This window comes from Schistocerca piceifrons, chromosome 3 (assembly GCF_021461385.2).
Source record: "Schistocerca piceifrons isolate TAMUIC-IGC-003096 chromosome 3, iqSchPice1.1, whole genome shotgun sequence".
NCBI lineage: Eukaryota > Metazoa > Arthropoda > Insecta > Orthoptera > Acrididae > Schistocerca > Schistocerca piceifrons.
In genome coordinates, this window is record NC_060140.1 from 538,437,360 (window position 1) to 538,459,726 (window position 22,367).

At 42.1% G+C, this 22,367-nt stretch overlaps 1 protein-coding gene across 1 annotated transcript in view; it reads right to left on the bottom strand.

Annotated features, from left to right (window-relative positions):
• Positions 1–4,490: 4,490 nt before the first annotated feature.
• The window catches only part of LOC124788818 (cholinesterase-like), a 92,715-nt gene continuing 74,838 nt past the window's right edge, over positions 4,491–22,367 (bottom strand). The window contains exons 8-10 of the mRNA XM_047256098.1: positions 17,698–17,827; positions 7,643–7,781; positions 4,491–4,656 (exon numbers count right to left, since the gene is read on the bottom strand). Of these exons, the coding sequence (XP_047112054.1) occupies positions 4,491–4,656; positions 7,643–7,781; positions 17,698–17,827 (435 nt within the window). The remainder of the gene's footprint in view (positions 4,657–7,642; positions 7,782–17,697; positions 17,828–22,367) is intronic.

Sequence of the window (22,367 nt, forward strand, 5' to 3'; positions counted from 1 at the left end):
AATCTGCTCTCGGTGAAACTCAGATAGCTCGAGCGCCTCCACATCCTACACACAGACAGCACGGTCACTGATAATACACGCACCGTGTTTGCGTCTGACTAGCAGTCATTCCTCTTCTGGTGACGCTGATATCGGCTGGGCGGGTTTATATCGACAGTATCGGTTGTCATAATATTCTGGCAGATCAGTGTAGGAACACCAAGTCATTGGTCGCTTTTGTTCACTTATCTGACCGTCATATACATCCCCCATCTTGAAGGAGAGCATAAGAAGAGATCAAATTTCCGTTCTTCAGACATTTTACTGTAAAATATACGATTATAAAACAAAAAATTTAATTACAGAAATTACGAAAGAATTTGATGACTGCATGCCGAACGTGATACACTTGCGGTACAGCACGTGCCTGGACTCCAAAGAGGTGCCGGGATCACATCGCGAAATACTTCACTCTGCCTTTAACTTAGCCTTTAACTTTCAATGATGTGAATATCAGCCAGGAACGACACGTGGTTCGGATGCCATGTAAAACTCGAGGTCTTCTTTTCTTCGTAAGATTACTGTGGTAGGTTAGGGGCAGTAAGTCACTGAAATGGCGCCCAATTGAAAAACTTTCACCAAGCCGTTGGGCCACTCGGAATTTTTATTATATGCCAGTATAATAGTGACTTGAAGTCCAGTCTCTATTCTGTGTACATGATATGATGGTAATTGTGGTTGGATGGTGTTCGTAACACCCATGAAGAACCCACCAGCCATTACAATATGCACTGCCGGTTGCAGGTGCACTCGAATCCTGCGGTGGAGCAGACCTACCTCCTGCTTCACGCTGCCAGCCGGCACACGTCAACGAGGCTGCAAACTGCAAATTCACCTGCCTTACCTTAACGGACGAGTTCTGACGTTGCGCTCTTGCTGGCAGCACATGCATAAGCTTTGTATGAAATTATGCGTCTCTAAGGAGGTTGGCTGGCCAGAAAATAAGTACCCAATGCGTCTGGTAGAAAAGGCTATACTGTTGATACCTTGTGTCCTCCAAGTAAGATGGTTTATAACACTCTCATATTCAAAGCAAATATAGATGTGTACCGACGCAGAATTCAAAGTGTCTTCTTACAAGCCACTAATTCTGAATCACCGTCTTCCCAACGGACTCTTTATGAACTAGCGATTCCAGTGAAAGATAATTCAGGAAGCGGGCATTGCACACCTGTACCACGACGCCTGTACAAAGTACGCGGCCACTAAGGACTTTATGCACGAAATGCTAGGATACTTAAGATAATGTGAAGCAACGTTTGTATTAAGATCCTCCACGGTTTTTATCTTTACCCACTCAGCCGCGACCATAAAGCTGTCAGCGATTACCTACCACAATACTAAGAACATGTTCAGTGAGACAGTAAGCATAAACCTACTTTCCAGCGCCATTCTGAAATATGGTGCGGTAAAATGACCCTTTTTCATCTGATATAACCACGTCTAAATGTGTAGTTACTGTCACCGTTGAGAGTAAAGCTTTTGTATACCAGTGAGTCACTTCCTACGCGACTGTACATTATTTTTCTTTATAATATCAGAGTGCTAACAGTGAAGTTTACTGCGTATGGTCTGCCCTCATCCAACTCCCATCACAATCCGTCCAAATACGTGGACGCTACTCGTATTTGTAAACTTTTTACCACCTGTTGCGTCAGATGTGTCACTCCATAATTAAACTAGTTTCACTAGCACGATGGTGATTCCTCTTATATTTGTTCACAGCAAGAATTTTAGCACGTATCTTTGTCATCGAAACCATACTGGAACAGGGACGAATCTGTTCTGGTGTGGCCAACGGGAATCTTTCCCTTCAGATTGCTTCTTACTTTTTAGTAAGACCCTTAAGGACATTTTATACGCCTCTTCCTCCGTTCCCTGGGACCAGACTTCTGTCCACTGTAGTGGACTTCCGTCACGTGTGGCCACTCTGCGTCACCTCAAGCAACAATGTTTAAATGTGGCTGCTCTTCACCTCCCTAGATTCTGATGTTGTGCTAGCATAAAAACCACATAACCCTCGAACCAAAATTCAAGTTTAGATGTAGGTTGCACCAATAAATTACAAAATGCCGGCAGCATATTTTATGACCTGTTTTACAATCAACCATTCATTTCCTCAACCGGCCGTGGTGGCGAACGGTTCTAGGCGCATCAGTCTGCAACCGCGCGACTGCTACGGTCGCAGGTTCGAATCCTGCCTCGGGCATGGATGTGTGTGATGTCCGTAGGTTAGTTAGCTTTAAGTATTTCTGAGTTCTAGGGGACTGATGACCTCAGGAGTTAAGTCCCATACAGCTCAGAGCCATTTGATCTATCATTTCCTCAACTCGTATATTGCTATTAATATAATGTGTTATACAGTTTTATTAATAAACAGCTTTCTAGTGGCAAGTGCATGTTTCTTTCCAATGATACAATCCCTCTAAAATTTGTGTTTTTTTTTTCCAGAAATGTATTGAAACAGACTATATTGCGCAATGAAATGTCGAGCTTATCACTTTGAAGTTAATTTTATTTCGCCTCAAGCGGATTCATGAAAAATAGAATCCCCGTCAGTGTTATCTAACTATTCACAAGTGTGTAGAGTTGTGAGAACACTGGGTATTCGATATTGTAAAATTGACATCCGTTCACTAGCGGCCAATAACTATTCTCAGTTCCAGACTGCACTGTTTTACGTGCATTGTGAGAAGTCTGCCGCATCGCAAATCTTTGGAAAAATCTGCTTTGTATATCAATTTCGTAATGTAAATTCTGCGTTACTAATTAACGAACACCATATTTGTGGAATGCTGAGTTCAGTGACGCGCTATGAAGTTATACCTTTACAATGAATAAAGGACAGGCGGTTCAGTTACAAAATTTTTGTATTTTACTTACTTCTGTTTTTTGAGGCCTAGTGAAAAAAGCAGTATTTTCCTTGGAAATGAAAATTACGAGTATGAATTAATTTTTTATATCTACTTCATACATAATGATCATACATATATCATCGAATGAGAGGTAATGTAATTTTTATAGGACAAGATGTATGCTGAAGAATATTTTATTTATAACTGAGAGTTCGCCAATATATCGGATAGTAACGTCAGTATTCTCGCAGGTGGATAAGGATACCATTGTGTGCTGTTCATACCCGTTCCTCATCACTCAGAAACTGAAATCACGAGAGCGCTACAGATAATGTGTTCCTCTATTCGAAACCTATTAAAAATTTTCTAGCCTATTATTGGTGTGTAATCTTCTGCGTACACTGCGCTGCTTCTTGTGAAGTATAAATTTAGATATAAATTACATATTACACAAAACTACTGTAAATGAATATTACAGTTATTTGTTTGGTGATACACGGTTAGTAGTGCTGTTGTAAATGATACTTGCTCGCCTTATGAATTCTAGGTATTCAACAATCAGTAACAATTCGGAACTTCTTAATAAGTTTAGTTACATGCTTTGCTCTCTTCATACAGCCAGAGACAAACTCAGACCGATCTGGCAGTTTTCATATTCCAGTTAGTCACTCTGAGATGCGTTTCGTTAGTTTCGTAAATTCCTTTCAGCCTAACGTGTTCTTGTCCATCGCAATCTGTGTATTAATACGACTGTTATGGCAAAGAATTCTTAGATAACTGCACATTATTTCGTGTTTTATTAAGAAGTAACAGAAATCATAAAGTATTTTATGTAATTACAGGCCGTTATTGACACGCTTATTTTCGCTACGATGTGTAAGTGCCATATTTCATCATTGAGAAAGTGGGAGGAAACATCTATACAACACAGCTCACGAAAATTTATGATGGTTTTGAACACCGTCCTCCCGAATGTGAATAGAGTGCCCTACACCTCTCTCTGTCTTGTATGCGTCGACATGGAACGTTAGAATCACAGTTTAATACATGGATATGAATTACAACAGTTTATGAGTGTCTTTAAGGTTTAACTATAAGGGGTATCGGGAAGTGTCTCATTTACAAGTATACAATATATAAGCTGATAATTCACCCAGGGAAAGGAGCGATATGATACGTAGTATATCTGTCATCTCTCTCCTTCCCCACCCCCTCTCTCTGTCCCTCTCCCTCCCCCGGTCCCACTCTCCCTCCCTCCCATGCGCCACTACTCTGCTGCTTTCTCAACAAACCGCTGCGCGCTCCCTCATCAATGGTAAACATCTGTACATTTTATGTGTCAAGAACGAAACAAGAACGAAAGTAACTAACTGTGAATGCTTTGTAGAGGACAAATGACTAGAAGGTGTAACTTTGCAGCTGTAACAACTAATACTACAAGCTAAATACCTATACTGAATAGCCGGACCACAAAGTAGGCACCGTTTCGCATTATTGCTATTGAAACGAGTTTATTTAATAGTTTTTTTTTCACTACATATTATGGAGCAACTCCGACAGTGGCGTGTCTCCAGAGTGTCGTCTCATCAGTAGGGCTTATGTCCCAGGGAACGGTTGCAGCGGCACATTCTCGTCCCAGAAGTCCATGCGGTCCCTGTCCTTGTCGTGACTGAGAGTGATGTTGGCTTGTATCAGAAGGTAACTTCTCCTCGTCGTGTCATAGGGCTCCCAGATCACAGGATCTGCAGATGGCGTCGGGTTTCTGCGAAAAAAGTTTACGTATTACTAAACCTCAATTTTGTCCACTTTTGAGAAAACTTTGTCAGATTATCATATTGACTTCTGTATTCAGTTGATATCCTGGTTACAAATTAGGTTCTTTATACTTCATTTATACATGCGGTAGCAAACCAGAGAAGCAAGCTACGTGACGAGAACCAAGTTTCTGGCCCTGACTGTAATCAAATCTGTCGTTGTCCGGCAACTTGTTACAACGTCAGACAAGGGCCAATACAATATTTAAAATCAATGACATACTGGATTTGATTTAACCTATAAATAAATGGTAATGTCGAGGTCTCCAATACTTTTAATTATTAATTTGCGTACTACTGCATGTGTAGTATTCTAGTAACCTGTAGCAACTACGTACGTTGTGTTTTGTTCAGTATAAGCTAGGTACTTTGTGAACGGCCATAAAAAGGAGGGATATTTGTCACCACACGTTCTCACCCCCATCTCATGGATACTCCTTATTGATCAAAACTCTGTGCTTGCTCTGTGATCTATACTGCACGGCCATGTCACATTAATACAGCCACCACTTACGTTCGACGTTAACGTGCAATAACCACTCACAGGCGGCAGGTAGCAGCACTAGAAACGGTGGGTATATAAAGCGTGTCGCATGAGCGGGGGACGCGGAAAACAGCTCAGTCGTTGTCGTAATGTAGAAACGGAGCGATTTATCTGAGGTCCAAAACGCCGTGATCGTTGGTTTTCGAGCTAAGGATGGAAGCATTTCCTAAGCGGCGAAGCCTGTATAGTGTCCCACAGTGGTTAAATCCTCCTAATAACATGCTTACTTCGACATTCAATAACTATCCAAAACCGGCGCTGAGGCAACTGTGTTGCACCACTGGCCGTAAAGGACAGAGTGAACGACGGCCGCGGAGATGTGTACGGAAGAACAGACATACAACTGCTGAGCAGCTGGCCCTCGAGGTGCACCAAGGGTCCGCCAACAGTGTCTCCTTCATAAGCATTGCTGCATATGGGCCGCCGCAGCAGGCGCCTGGTTCATTCGCTAATACTGAGTACAGTTCACCGATAACGTCGGGGTCGCGAATGGGCGTCCACTGACTGGTAACAGGTGGCCTATGCAGATGAATCACGTTTTATACACAGTCGGACAGATGGTCGTTGGCATGTACGTCATGAAACGTCTGAAAGCTAGTGCAGAGGCGGCGTTATGGTCTGAGGAATGTTATATTGGCCTTCCCTGGGTGATCTCGTCGTTCTGGAAGGCACAGTACATCAGCACAAGTACTGTATTAGTCTGTTTTTGTGGGAACCACATCCACTCCTTCACGGAGTGTGTTTTTCCTTGGCATGATGTACTCTGCTTGCAGGACAATCCAAAGCGTCGAACAGCTCGAAGTTTGAGACAACAGGAATAGTCTACCGCACTCTCCTGGTAACCACGCCCTCTGGATTTAAATCCAAGCGAGAATCTCGAGAAGGCTGTTTGTGCAATGGAATCTCGACCGAGAAACGTAGAGCAGCTGGCCACAACGGTGGATTTGGCATGATTCCGTACCTCCATCGTACCATCCAAAACAACACTTACTCTCCTCCTGCAAATCTCGCAAATGTCCACTCTGCAAAAGGTGGTTATTCAGGCTTTTGACGAGTGATCACATCAATGTAAGTGGACAGTGTACTAACTAAAGGCAAGTTGTTGAGGTTCGAGCCCCCCCTCCGGTATGGGCATGTGTGTTGTCCTTAGTGTAAGTTAGTTTAAGTTAGCCTAGGGACCGATGACTTCAGCAGCTTGGTCCCACAGGAAATTACCACAAATTTCCAAATTTTTTCCACGATTATACCGTTCACTCCATTCTGTTTATTCATACATTTCTTGGTTTCCCTGTCTCTTATAATAATTTGCAACATGCAGCTTACCATTTCTCACGGAGCAATCCACATTTTTGGAACGCTTTTAGTTTTTAGCATAGCTATAATTCAGAACTGGCAATTCACACTGTCTGTCAACTTTCCGTTGGTACAACGGAAGCTTGATCTAGAGAATCCTATTACCTTCATTTCCTAAGATGCTAAACATGCCATTTAATTTTTTAAAAATAACTCTCCATTCTGTCTGAAACATGTCATTATGTTCTGACAGTCTTTCAGTATCCGTAACACTATTTTTAACTTTCTTATTCACAACAAAATCTGTTCCAAAATTATCTCCTTGCTTTTATGAACTTACTGGAGTGTGTGTCTTACTTTCAGTTGTACTTTTTATTCCCTTCTGATTATTCTGATTAGCATTCTATATTCCCATTTCATTATATTTCGTTCCAGTTCTAACTCTACTAACCTATATGCAGAACCTAAAGTTCCATAACTTGCTATCCCTCCGTAAAAGGTAATACAAGCAATCGCGTTTTTGCTTCTTAATGTCAGCCCCTGGGATCAATATACCCATTCGTATACTGATCACATGGCACCCAAGTCCTGATGTCCTTTGTCAGTATCGTCGTTTAACATTCGGCCAGCTGTTGTGTCACTAATGGTACATTTAGGCGAGAGCATAGCTACTGCAGGCATCTTGTACACCCCGCAAATATATTCATTGTTCCTTGCAATAGATGGAAATATCGTAATGATGTCCTGAGAACGACATGCGGCTTTCCTCATGCAAAGACATGTAGCTATGCCTTTCAGAGCCGAACTGACTGATTTTAACATCTCAATAAGTGAGTTCGCCAGCAGTTTTACGTTTAGTAATACAGAATATTTGATGCAAGTAAAAGGCAATCACCTCAGGTAATTTAAATGAACATGGACGACTTTTGTTTAGCAAATGAATTAACTTCTGTAACAAAAATAAAATCAATTAGTTTCCCAGTGTATCATTCTTCATTATCAATCATGTATTACCGAGGCCTTGAGTCCTACGATAGTTATAATATTTTATTTTATTTAAGCCCTGAATCTGTTTTGAGTGTAGAACACACACATACCCGTATCTTGCAAAGTTGGTCCAGAAGCGCAGAATGTTCCTTCGTACTTGATCCTCTTCTGATTTCGGATCAAAATTGTAATTAATATCCAGATCCCTTCGCAGGAAGAGGAATTGTAGCTCACCGGCATGTGCAACTCCTGCAACAGGAACAAGCATACGCTTTCTAGTCATTAATCTGTTATAATAAATGACATACGAAAATATTGTGTCTGTGACAGCACGTCGGCTTAACATAAAAACAAGTACGCTATTATAAGTGCATGAATTCGTAGTTCTCACTTCTAAAGAAACAATCAAACTTTTGCGCTAAATACAAGGGCTGTAACTATGTTTGCTTTGAGTCAATGGTCTTATTTGTATGCGGGGGATCAAAATGTTTCCGTTTGAGGGCTTTGCTGCTGCGTATACGCAACGTAGCTCGACTCCGATGCAGGTATGTAACCACCGGCGTCTAAGCAAGTGATATGGCATTCATGTCTTTCCGGCGTGCTTGCTGTAAATGCGGACACTAGGGCGACCTTATTACCAGATGTATCCCAATGGGACCAACGTGCTGTTATTCTTTTCTTCGCTGCCGAAAGACAAACACCGGTAAACAACCACCGGCGAGTGAAGTATGTGTATGGGGCAGCACGCCTGTCGAAAACCACTGCTGTAGACTGGTGTGACAGGGAGTGCTGCTGCTTCATGATGACGCACTTCCTCAAATCGCCTCTGTCGTAGCTCAGAAGTTACGCCAACTCAAATTGGGAGGCACTCCCATGTGATTATCACGCCTTCAGCCCCTTAAAAAAAGCCCTTGACGGGTCGACGATTCCTGGCTGATGAGGGTGTGCAGTAGGCAGTCACGGACTTCCTCACGTAGGAAGACACGGTATTTTCCCGAAAGATTATATTCAACCTGGTATGCCGGTAGGATAACTACCTTAATGCTAACGGCGATTTTGCCCGATCGGCATACCGTTCCTGCTCTGTACGGCCCTCGAACGGAAACTTTTCGACGGCCCCTATACGTACATCATACAGCAGTGACATGTGCTGGAAAGGCGCTAAACAATGTGTAGCGTTGTGATTTTTGTATAATCAGTGTTTCGAATGGCATAATGCTTATCTCTATGTCTTTCTACATTGATATAGTTTTCTTATCTATGCGTAAATATCACATTACTTGTTTCCTAGGGGCTTCGGTTTGGAACCGCGCGACTGCTACGGTCGCAGATTCGAATCCTGCCTCGGGCATGGATGTCTGTGATGTCCTTAGGTTAGTTAGGTTTACGTAGTTCCAAATCTAGGGGACTGATGACCTCAGATGTTAAGTCCCGTAGTGCTTAGAGCCATTTGACCCATTTGAACTTGTTTCCTATGTTATATATTTCGTTTGCACCTACCATTTTACCCCTCTGCTTGTCTTTCCAGTGCTAAATACCGTACGTTACTCCAACGTATTTAGTCTTACAGAAAGAATTTTCTACAGGCTGTTTCTCCGTTACTATGCTTTTACGTGCCTCTTCACTATGAACCTCTCTGTCCACTGCATTTTTAATTTCCTTAACACATCAGGTTTCCAATAGGTAGACCCATTGATGGATTCAGATATGAACACAGATTACAAGGAAACTATGGGGTAGGGCAGAAAGCTTAATACGAATATGCACAGTGGTCGCCACCCGACAGGAGCCCCCATTGGTTTAGTTCAGCAAGCGGCTGGGACTGCCCAAATTGTTCAACGCCGTCTGCTCTGGTGATCTGTCGACGTAGCTGCAAGCTGGACGGCGTGTGGTCTCTTAATAGTTGTTATTGATGCTAGAAAGAAGAGGAACAACTTCTAAACAATATTATTCTCTTTCATGCTTTTACCAGATAAATGAAATGTATCACTTTTTAGTGCTATAGTGTCGCTGTCAATTTCTGCACTACGTAGTCCGCCGTTTTCTTTTCCAATGTTCGTCATGTTCTACTTACATTTTTTTGTCTTCAACTTGTTTCCTGTACAAACTAGTTTTTTCACTTTATTCTGCTTTCTTTTTTTAAGGGAACTGCTTCTGAAAAACGTCGGAATTTGTATCAGCCTGCTGTGCATTTTCATTTCACTTCAGAAAATTTATTTTACTTCATCCATTGAACAGTAAGCACAATTGGTAATAATATATAACTCTACGTTATATCTGTCTCTAATCCAAAGATGCTATATAGTTGATCACGCCATTTACAGGTGGTGTTTCCACGTTGGAACTGTGTAGAGGCTGGGAGGTGGACTGCAGTGGAGGATAGCCCAACCGCCGGTGGATGTTCCACAAGATGATCGAGGCGGCAGAAACGGTGACCACCGGGAAGTCGACGGGACGACCACTGACGATTACCTGGACGGACATTTGTCGATCCCAGACAGGTAGAATGGGCCGACATGAAGCATCTCTGAGGTCGCCATTTCCGATTCCTCCGTCGTGAAAGTGTCCATTTCAGCCAAATCCATGTGAATCTCGCTGGGGGCCCGGCAGACCTCCGCTTTGTGACCCGTCTTGCCGTCGAGGCACATTTGTCACGGAAAAGCTGACACTGATGCTGGGAATGCATGATGAAATGCAGAAGGGAAAATGTTGGGGAGCAACGGGTGGGGAATGCCTGTTTACCAACAGGCACAAACTCTTGTAGGGAGCGGGGTGGCTGGGGTAGCGTGCGGCGGGGAAGACGAGCCGCACGGAGAGAAAAAGCATTTTGTATGGAAGCTGACGCACGGATAGAGTGCTCGAATCTTCGAACGATCTGAAGACAGACGTCCAATGTGGGACCTTGCGGTTTCAGTAAGTCCGTCCGAAGCCCCTCATTGGGTGCGTGTACCAGGAGTACGTCCCAGACGAGTGACGCAACGAGTGACTCTTCACAGACTTCATTGGCACACCGAAGTAAGCATGCCCGGTAGGACTGACCCTGTTGCTCACGGCAGCTAAAAAATTTGTGTGGCGCAGCAGCAACATGTACCTGCGAGTCAAAATATTCTCGAAAGCCAAATTTGACTTCCTCACATGATAGGACTGTGGTTATAATTCAGGTTTCAGTTGCTGAAAAAGGTGGTAAACCTCTGGTCCAACTTAGGCGAGGAGAAACGCCCTATGCCAGATGTCGCCAGAAAATGCTGCTCGAGGCGCGCCAAGTAGTTCGCCAAGGACTCGACTTCCTTGCCGAAAGAAGGAAATTGCGGAGGAACCCCATTAAAGCCTTTAGCAGTGAGATCCGACCGAGATGGGTGTTGGGAGCCATCGGCAGACGCTGCTGTAAAGCTCACTACCGTGGAGACCAACTCTTGCAGCTTCTCTCATGGAAAGAGCAAATTTGTTGTCATGTCAAGGGTTTCGGATACCACTGGCCGCTGTGGCCGAGCGGTTCTAGGGGCTTCAGTCCGGAACCGCGCTGCTGCTACGGTCGCAGGTTCGAATCCTACCTCGGGCATGGATGCGAGTGTTGTCCTTAGGTGATTTAGGTTTACGTAGTTCTAAGTCTAAGGGACTCATGACCTCAAATGTTAAGTCCCATAGTGCTTAGAGCCATTTGAACCATTTTTTGATTCGGATACTGGCTGATCGGCCACGGAGAAACAAGAAAATAAAAGGAATATCAGGTGACCTGGAAGCATAAGTAACAGAAAAAAACCATTCACGTGACCACCTGAGTGCAAATACTTCGTCGCCACTTGCCATATCTCTCATGGGAAGACGCTTGATAAAAAATAATAAGACATAGGTAAAAAAGAACAAGAGTTCATTACAACCACAGTAGAGAAGCTTAATAACAAAGGAACACTCTTTTCAATAAAAAGTAATACAATTTTTCAGAAACTGACAGGCATACGCATTGAAAGCAAAGTGAGTAAACGTAGTGGGACGTGAAGAATATGCCAGTGATTAACGATGGAGGCTGAGCATTCAGCGTAGTTACCAACAGGTGCGACTTGGGATATCGCTGAAAAGTCGTAAGTCCCACTGCGATGGCTTCCAGCAGGGCTAAGAGCCGGTGCATGAATTGGCACTGAGCCTATGGGGCGAACTGCCGACGTGTTATCTTGCGCAGCACTACATAAACAGGCGCGGAGGAATTCATACTGCTCAGTTCCGCACACGTGACACGGTGGAGGAATAGGTCCCTAGCAAGGAGGACCTCTGATGGTGCTTGTCCTGCCGTCTGTCGTTCTTATTGTGATCGATGCAGTCCGGGGAGGCAACACTTTGTAAATATGCAAACCCATGATGCTTCAGTGTCCGAGGGTTTGCCGATATTCTTAGGCGAATGGTGGGTATACATGGCGCAATCACCACGCACTGACATCACGAATGACGAAAACAGCAAAGTTTTGTCTGACATCACCATAGAGGAAATCTCATATTTAGACTCTCATTCACCAGCCGACAGATCTCCCGGATCAGATGGCCTCCGAAAAAGAGTTTTACGGCAAGTATTGGCATCTCATAGGACCACATTTTACTGAGATGATCAATGAAATAATGAAAGGGACAAACGCATCACCAAAATTAAAAGAAGGGGAAATTGTCTTGATGAGTAAAAACGGACGTTAGAAGACAATCGATAACTTTGTAACTTTGGGCCTATAACACTTATAATTTTGATTACAAAACGATCATTAGTAGAAAGGCCCCGCTCCTCAAGAAAACAATTGCGAACCGTCAATAGTGCGTTCCAGATATGTCCATCACAACGACCATCTCGGAATATCGAGCTCCCATAGCAGTAGCCTCGGTGACGAATATCCGGTGCGGCCTACTTTTTTTAAAGCTTTCGACGGAGTTAGTTAGCGATACATGGAACAAATTACGACAAAAATCAGTTTGTAAGAAAGATCTATACAAGTAATTCACAATTTGGTAACTCGTTTCGCAGCAAAGATCAGTGTCAATGGCCCAAATGACGAACTTAATCACGCTGTGGCCGAGTGGTTCTAGGAACTTCAGTCCGGAACCGCGATGCTGCAACGGTAGCAGGTTCGAATCCTGCCTCGGGCATGGTTGTGTGTGATGTCCTTAGCTTAGTTAGGTTTAAGTAGTTCTAAGTCCAGGGGACTGATGAACTCTGATGTTAAGTCCCATAGTGCTTAGAGCCATTTGAACAAACTTAATCAACACAGGCAGGGGCTTACCGTAAGGGAGTCCACTCTCAATGTTACTCGACGTGCCAACTTTGGGGTCTCTTCTTAGGATGATTACTACAAAATTAGCAGGAATAATGATCTCTGGGGAAAATGTCATTGTACGAAAGAACGGAGATGATGTTGTCATTATCATTCGGCACGATGAGAAACCTGGACTACTGAAAAGTGCGACTAACGTATACTACCAGTCTTCGAGAGTGGCAATAAACATAAAAAAGTGTGTTTAACTTCAGAGGGGTAGTGGAATAGATATCCACTATCGTTGACAACAATACTATCCCTTAAAAATGGTGGCTAAAACTAGAAAGACACAACTAATAGCATGCAAAAAGCAATAATAGAAAACAGTTCGCGTTAGCGGTCCTCCTCCAGAAAATAAGTATAATAAAGACATACATACTTTACACAGCCCAAGTTTTCTCTTGGCTAGAACTACAAGCAAGAATGCCGATGAAGTATTTGAAAAGTTACTTGTGTAAAGGTAATACCTACAAAGCGAAGCTCACAGCTTTAACAAAACCAAAAAAGACAATAGGACTACAACTGACGGACATGAACTGGAAAGCAACGGCCTTATACATTAAGAGAACCATCAGAACGCTCAAACAGGGACTCAGCAGTATCACGGTACAGCTATTAAAGGTTTTCTGTTCAGAAACCACTCATCAGTGTAGCTAAATTTAAGTAAAATCAAACACGTGAGGGAATTCTAACTACAGGTCAGTTAAATAGGTGAAACTGTTCGCAAAGAAAGGCCACCCGACGACAACAGACTTGATGGAAAAGTAGAAGAAGACAGACAACCCCAACAGCATTGAAATATAGTACACGAAGGTAAACTGAAAAGTTGTGTGGAAAAACATCAGCCTGCCAGTACTTTCTACAGATGTCACATTCACAAGATATTACGAGTAAGTAGTAAACAATGTTATTGCCACCAGTGAAAAACTGAACCTTATTGGGTTGAGTGATAGTGATAGGTGCCTAGAATGTGGGCTAACAGACACACTGGATCATCGATTTACCTGCAGCGGACATCACTACAATTGTAAATGGGTAAGAAACAGGCTACCACTAGTCACAAGAAGTGCAGAAGAACAATTAATACAGAATGTTTAGCCTGGCCAATAAAGGAGTATTAAGCAGTTGCACAAAAATAATACGGTCATGTGGCGATTGGTGAAATACACACATCAAAAAAGTTTTGCTTCACCTCGGTTCCGAGAGTTCCGGAACCTGTGCAGAAAATCGAAATAGAGATGAACATCATTTCCGCCCTTTTTATGCCTCATGAAAACCACACATTGCATGTTGTATCACCATGCAGCTAGACCTTAAGAGTTGGCGGTCCACATTTCTGTACGCACTGGCACCTCTAATACCCAGTAGCACGTTGTCTTGCGTTGATACATGCCAGTATTCGGCGTGGTATACTATCTACAAGTTCATTAATGCACTGTTGGTCCAGATTGTTCCACTCTTCATCGGCGATCGGCTAAGATCCCTCAGAGTGGTTGGTGGGTCACGTCGTCGTTAAACAGCCCTTTTCAATCTATCCCAGGTATGTTCGATTGAGTTCATGTCTGGAGAACATGCTGGCCACTGTAGTCGAGCGATGTTGTTATCCTGAAGGAAGTCATTCAAAGATGTGCGCGATAGGGGCGCGAATTGTCGTCCATGAAGACGAATGCCTCGCCAGTATGCTACCAATACGGTTGCACTATCGGTCAGAGGATGGCGTTCACGTATCGTACAGCCGTTACTGTGCCTTCCATGACAACCAGCAGCGTACATCGGCCCCATATAATGCCACCCCGAAACAGCAGGGAACGCCGGTCAGTGTGGCCGAGCGGTTGTAGGCGCTGCTGCAACGGTCGCAGGTTCGAATCCTGCCTCGGGCATGGATGTGTGTGATGTCCGTAGGTTAGTTAGGTTTAAGTAGTTCTATGTTCTAGGGGACTGATGACCTCACAAGTCCCATAGTGATCAGATCCATTTGACCCAGCAGGGAACCTCCACCATGCAGCACTCGCTGGACAGTGTGTCGAAAAGGGTCAGCCTGACCTGGTTGCCTCCAAACACGTTTCCGACGATTGTCTGGTTGAAGGCATATGCGACACTCATCGGTGTAGCGAACGTGATGCCAATCCTGAGTGGTCCATTCGACATGTTGTTGGGCCCATCTGTACCGCGCTGCATGGTGTTGTGTTTGCAAAGATGGACCTCACCATGGACGTCAGGAGCGAAATTGCGCATCAGACAGCCTATTGCGCACAGTTCGAGACCCAACACGACGTCCTGTGGCTGCAAGAAAAGCTTTATTCAACATGGTAGCGCTACTGTCAGGGTTCCTCCGATCCATATCCGTAGGTAGCGGTCGTCCACTGCAGTAGTAGCCCTTGGGCGGCCTGAGCGATGCGTGTCATCGACAGTTTCTGCTCTCTGTATCTCCTCCATGTCCGAACAACATCGCTTTGGTTCACTCCGAGACGCCTGGACACTTCCCTTGTTGAGAGCCCTTCCTGGCTCAAAGTAACAATGCGGACGCGATCGAAGGCGGTACTGACCGTCTAGGCATGGTTGTACTACATGTATCTCCTTCCTGGTAAAATGACAGGAACTGATCGGCTGTCGGACCCCATCCGTCTAATAGACGCTGCTCGTGCATCGTTGTTTACGTCTTTGGGCGGGTTTAGTGACATCTCTGAACATTCAAAGGGACTGTGTCTGTGATACAGTATCCACAGTCAACGTCCATCTTCGGGAGTTCTGCGAACTGGGGTGATTGAAAACTGTTTGGTGTGTGTACGTCAAATACAAAGTAAGCATTAAAGCTCACAGAGAACTGGAAGATGAAACGCTACAGAAACATAAAGAAGAAATTTGGAAGAATGTTGAACATAACATTTGAGAAAGATGGTACTGGACAGCGGGAGGGCTGAGAGAAGGAACTTAACAGGTAGAATGTGTTCTAAAGAAAATCCTAGATTTTAAGCATACTTAAAGGATTTTAGAGATGATTAGATGTTTTATGAATCCGCGAATTTTTCAGTGTCAACAGTTTTCACAGATGTAGAAACTTTAAGTTCATAAGAAAATGGAAGAAGAGATAAAACAACTTGTGGACCATGCTCACATCTTACTTTCGTTTCGTTCTGCAACCATTTTTTCTAGACACAGATTAGAAGAAAGATGAACTTATTTTTATGAGAATAAAACAACATAAAATAAATTTAAATTTAAATCAATTTGCTACGTAGCTGAAACGGAAAATTTTTCTAGGTGTCTGCAGATGAAAGGCCCTCGAAGCACCAGCGATGCTGCAAATACGTACATGCGGCGAGGCTCAAAACTGCCCCACTCAGAAACATTAAAAATCAGTAAACTTCAAGAAAAATTATAGATGAAAGAGGATATTGAAGGCGGATGAAAGGAAAAAACAAAACAGAAAAAAGTTGTTAATGCCTAAAAGTAAAAACGAGGCAGAGCACTCAAAAATGTGGTTAAACCATCAAAAAAAAAAGATGAATAAGGCGTCACACTTGAGAAGAAGGTCCGCAGAGCATTTTCTCGCTAAAGGCGAAGGTCCCCAATTCGAATCTATGTCCGGCACACAGTTGTAATCTGCCAGGAAGTTTCATATCAGCGCACAATTCTCTGCGAAGTGAAAATTTCATTCTGGAAACATCTCCCAGACTGTGTCAAAGCTACGTCTCTGTAATATCCTTTCTTCCAGGAGTGATAGTATTGTACGTTTCGCAGGAAAACTTCTGTGAACATCGGAATGTAGGAGACGATATACTGGCAGAAGTAAGGCTGTGCAGAAGGTTACTGAGTCGTAGTTGGGTAGCTCAGTCGGTAGCGCATTTGCCCCAGAAAGGTAAAGGTCTCGAGCTCGAGCCTAGGTCCAGCATACATTTTCAATTTGTCAGGAAGTCTCAGATCAAAATCTGTATCACATTCCATATATATGCATGGTCGGGTTCAAGAACCTTCCGGTCTGTTGGGTCAATATGTTCATTGTGCCTAAAGATTTATCACAAGTTTTCTAAATATGGCCTACTTAAACATACATCAAATAGTTTTATAAGTACTCTTAAAAGCATACATGTTAAGCTATCGGTGAACTTTCAAAAAAAAAAAAATACTTACGTGAAACTTCATTAGAGATAGCACCTCCTTCTGTCAGACATTTCACTTGTACCCATTTGTATTCTAAATGCAGTGCAGGCATTGGCTAAGACGTTGAACATTATCATCAGACGGTGTAGCACTCTACAGAAATCTCTTGTACTTATTGTATTCGGAAAAGATCGACACTTGAGCTTACCAAATGTGCATTTAGATCGTTTTTCGTGAAATGTCACTTGAGCTACTTGTAATCTCTGTCCCTAAATTATAATAAATAAACCTCAGAAACTGATCAATTTCTAGACTTTTAAGCTCTCAGATGTTAATACCACGTCATGTTCGTTGGTTTTGATGAATATAAGGTGATACAAACTGTCGCAGACGGAAGTCTACCGTTCGAAGTTTTTCATAGTGAGTTTTAGAAGTTGACCTTATTGAACAATAGGATCTAAGTCACTAATATCACCACCCTGATGTCCTTATTCATAGTTTCTGTAATTAATAGTTATGTTAATTAAAATTCAGTGAAAACGTTGAACTAAATTAATAGTTCCTCTAATGTTAGTTAATGAATTTTGCAGAACAGTTTGACTGAAAAACTGTCGGAATCAACAGAGTTAAGACAAAATATAATGGATCCGTAACACATTACAAATAAATTAATGCACCTGTAGAGGTCTGAAGAGAGTTCATAATTTATGAATACCGTAGAACACGCTCAACTTCCTGAGTATTAATCTTAGAATATGGCTCTTTTGACTTACCAAATTCGTTCACGAAACTGTCATCTGAATGATAATCGAACTCGTAATAGTAAACTGACAGGTTAGTTACTTCCGTTATTCTTCTGACCAGCGCATCAGTGGGGTTGAAGAAATTTAAATCTTCATCAAGCTGTAACAATGAGACATTTGTCAAATACGTGAATTATGTACCACATTTTAAGTTCCGTATCGCAGTATTGTATCATTTGTCCGTAAGAACGTCAGTACTGCGGAGGCTTATATGGAAATAGATTTTATGAATATTGTTGGCGCTATAATATTAGTAATTTCGGCGTAAAAAGAATGATAAACATAATTCCTGATTTTTTATAATGTTCCTTCACAACGTTGATTACAATTCAAATGTCTGTGCACATTTTCTTATAGCGAAGACGTCCACGAAACTATGAATGTTGAAAATATCAACCCCCAAGTGGACGCCGTATTCACTGACTTGTAGAATGCGTCCGTTACACTGTCGCCACAGTATACGTAAACTATCTAATGGATAACGTCGGAACCTCTGTGAGATTTTTCGCTGGTTATGCTGATGTATGTACATAATTCGCAACGCTACGAACTTGTAGTGAATTCATAACGACGCGTAAAGAGTCAGCGCTTGCTGCAGGGATCGGTAGTTGGCACCCAATCAAAATAAATTTAAGGGATTGTGTACAAATAGGCCGAAAGATCCGTTGTTATTTAATTACACGATTGGTGAAGAGTCATTGGAAACATTCATATCTGTCAAAACCATAGAGCGTATGCACGAAGCAATTTGAAGTGGGTCGAGCACGTTAAGCTGATAGTAAAGTCAGATGTCAGACAGTGATTCATTGGGAGAATCCGTTGAAAGTATGATGCACTTACGATGGGGTAGCTGACAAAACGGTTGTTCGACAAATATATGAGTATTATTCCTCAGTTTGGGGCCCTTACCAGAACTAGTTATTAGAAGAAATAAGAAAGAGGCAAAGAAAAACAACTCGTCACCTCAAGACATCAATAAAGTGGGAAAGCGCCCCGTAGATACTCATCCCACTCCAATGACCGACTTTACAAGAGTGGTGCTGTGCAACGTGTGTAGGGAAAAGACCATAAATGCGATCACAGAGATTTGAGTTCGGGCCTGACCTTACGGACAGTCATTGTTTCCTTGCTCCATTCACGACTGGCTCAGGAAGAGGAAATTCGGCAGCAGTAACTGCCATCGCGTACATCGTAAAGTAGCTAGTGGTGTACAGATGTGGTGACACAGTCAGTATTATGGTGTTTGTTGAACGACGACAGGTGCAACGGTGGCGCTGTTACTGTAAAACAATCAATGGGACTTACTGCAGCCCATTAGGAAGACAAAGTACGCCAAAAGTTTTGGTAACGCTATAAAATCATTGTCTTGAAGTAAGGTATCGTAATGGAACCAAACTGATAATTTTACAACCAACATGAACCAAACAGTCACACGGAAGTCCTCTACAAGGAGATTTTTAACGATGTCTTTCTAAATGAAGCAGATAAAGAGTAGGTAACTTTTATAATAAGTGAGAATAATTTTACGACAGAATTGCGTGCACATGATCAACTTTGAATGAAAAATAAAGTTATGAAAATCAGGAGCCAGTAAGCTAATTAAATCATGTTCAGAAGGATTTAACGTGAAAACTATTACAGATAACTCTGAAACAAAGACGTTTAAAGGCTGAAGCTTACAGGATGTATCTTCATGAACAATGAAATCAAACTAGCTGTACAGTATACGTATTAAAAATACTGTTAAAGCACAAAAAAATTAATGATCCCTAGATTAATTTCAACAAATACAGAATTTTCATGAAAACAAAGTTACGAAACTCTGATAATGAAATAAAACGAAAACTGGTCACTGACATGTGCCTGGGAGACGCTAAGAGGCACTCAAACGAATATGATTGATCCCTGAAAGTCACGCTGTCGAACGCGACAAATCCCATCAACTCACTCAATGAATTTTGTGCAATTTGTAATAGGTCTGTTGGGCCAACTGAAGAGCGAGAAAATCAGGAAATAACCAAGAGTTCCGAATATCACAGAAGTAGTAATGTACAGTTCTGAATACTGGATAGCCGGAACAATATGGTTGTTAACAACGTCAAAAGAATTAGTAAACATGCAATACGCGACTGGAACGAGCCCAGAATCAGTTATTTAATTGCTAATAGCGTTATTATAATATTATTGTTGCTGTTGTTGTTTTAATTGCTAGTAGTAGTCTACACACTCTCTGCCCCTTCCGACTACTATGTCTTCTCTGACGACCAAGTTAGAGATGGGACGTTAAACCCTGCCCTTCTCTCTTTCTCAATAACTATGGATGTTGCCGCTTATGACGGATGGGTGCCTACAGAGAGGCCAGACCAAGGTACGGTTACTGCAAAGAGGCACCAACTCTTCAGTTGCTATCGAGGCAACAGGCTGTATGATTGATTGATTTGACCTCATATCATCATTTAGCGTCACTGCAACAGCATTGAAAGCAAAGAAAAACTACAGGCGCTACATTCCTCAGGAACACATATCTCTGCCCCGTGGTAAAATTATGATTGCATCTTCTTGGATAAAATATTGCGCAGGTAAAACAGTTCCCTATTCGGATCTCCAGGCGCGGACTGTTCAAGGGAATATTGTTAGAATTAATATTAGGCACAGAGTGAATTAGTGAAAGGCGGCGACAGAAAGAACGGGATTTCTGGTCGTGTGAGTACATGGTTATCAACACAAAAGTACTACGAATAGTACAGTAAAGGGTTAGTCAAGAAACAGAGAAATTCGCAGCCCAAAATAATAAAACAAGTATATCTGCCTAGCGGTGCAACAGACGATGAACACATTGACAAAACGTGTATTGGAAAAAATATTCTGCTTTTTAAGAGAGACGAAAATTTTATTGCTCTGTGTGACTGTAATTCGATAATTGGTAAAGGAAGAGAAAAGAAAATTGAAGGAGAACACGGAAAAGAGAAAATGAATGAAAGGAGAAACTACGTGGTAAAATTTTGCACTGAACGCAGCCTCATTATTTGCCAAACATTTTGTTTAAAAACCATGTAAGAAGATTATACGCTTGGAAGAAGCCTGTGGCGGCCGAAAGGCTTCAGATAAATTGTGTAATGGTAAGAAATTGACTTGGAAATCAAATTTATACTGTAAAGCGTTTCCACTTGCAAATGTGGAGTCTAGTCATAAATTATTGAGTGTATACTAAAGCTGAATAAATTTCAAAATATAAAATGAGGAAGACGGGACCTGGGTAAGTTGAAGTAACCATTGATTGTACAGAGCCTCGAAGAGTGCATTGGTAAACAGATGACTGAAATAGGGGAGATGAATGTAAACAAGATAAAGTGTAAAACTTGAGACCAAATAATAAAGGGTACACAGACAACAATAGACAAAAAAGCACTAGACCTATCAGAAATCTCTGAGTACCCCAAGAATTGTTGAAATTAATTCATGAAAGGCAAAACACGAAATGTAACAAATGTTGCACACTACGGAGATACACACATAAAATATGAGATTCAAGTAAAGAACAGAAGAGAGGAACGGATACAGAGAACATCGAGAGCTCATAATGATAAACAGGTACAACGCATAGAAGGGAATTCTAGGAATGGAATACATGTAAGAAATCTTGAAGTCATTATAATGGAAAGAAAGAGAGTGTAGTTGAAGATGAGATGGATGCTGTGATGTTGCAAGAAACATTTGATACACTACTGAAAGACCTAAATCTGATCAGTACGTGGTCTGTACGACATCTTTCCAGAATTTTTGGGATGCTGATGTCATATTACACTACTGCCCTAGATGGCTTGGCCAGCATCTGTATACTCACACTCCCTTCTCCGCACCCCCCCCCCCCCCCGCCCTACTCACACCCACATATACAAAGAGACACATTCTCCATCTCTAAATTAACTATCCTTTGACGCCTCAAGATGCTTTCGATCAACTCATCTCTTGTTTTAGAGAAATTACCCCCAGATTAGATTCAATGTTTGTCCATTAGATTAGCAGTGACCTACAATCGTTTGCTACGAGATGATATAATACTGCACTGCTTTGTTAGTAAAACAATTTCGAATGTACATGCGATCTAAATATGGAAAGGGGATTGGCTTTGCTCGAAGAGAATTGGAAGCCACGGAACTGGAAACTGTGCCAACCATCACCAAACGGATTAAGCTACTATTTTGTATTATGATTCCTGTGAAGAGACAATATAATCCTCAGTTTTAGCAAATGGAGCTATTTCGTACTCTGAGCTTGAATTTTAAAGTGTCACGAAAGTTGCACTCACTTTTGGACACTCATCCACATGAGATTTTGGAAATGTAAACCTTCTGGTCGTTTTAGATAATGTGATAATTTTGAAACTCAACATAGCTATACTACACCCAGTTGCACTTTTGTAGGTAACCACTTATCCTCTCGTCGAAGAAATATAAACCTCTACTTGTTGATTCGCGCAGCTGACATGGATGTTTCACTTATATTTCGCTCTAAAGACTTAAGACTATATCGAATATGTTCAATATGAAGCCGAAGATAGATTACATTACAATTATTGCATAAATCACAGGACACCCTTGAGATAGAACTGTTGTTCTTACTGGTTAAGAAAGCATATT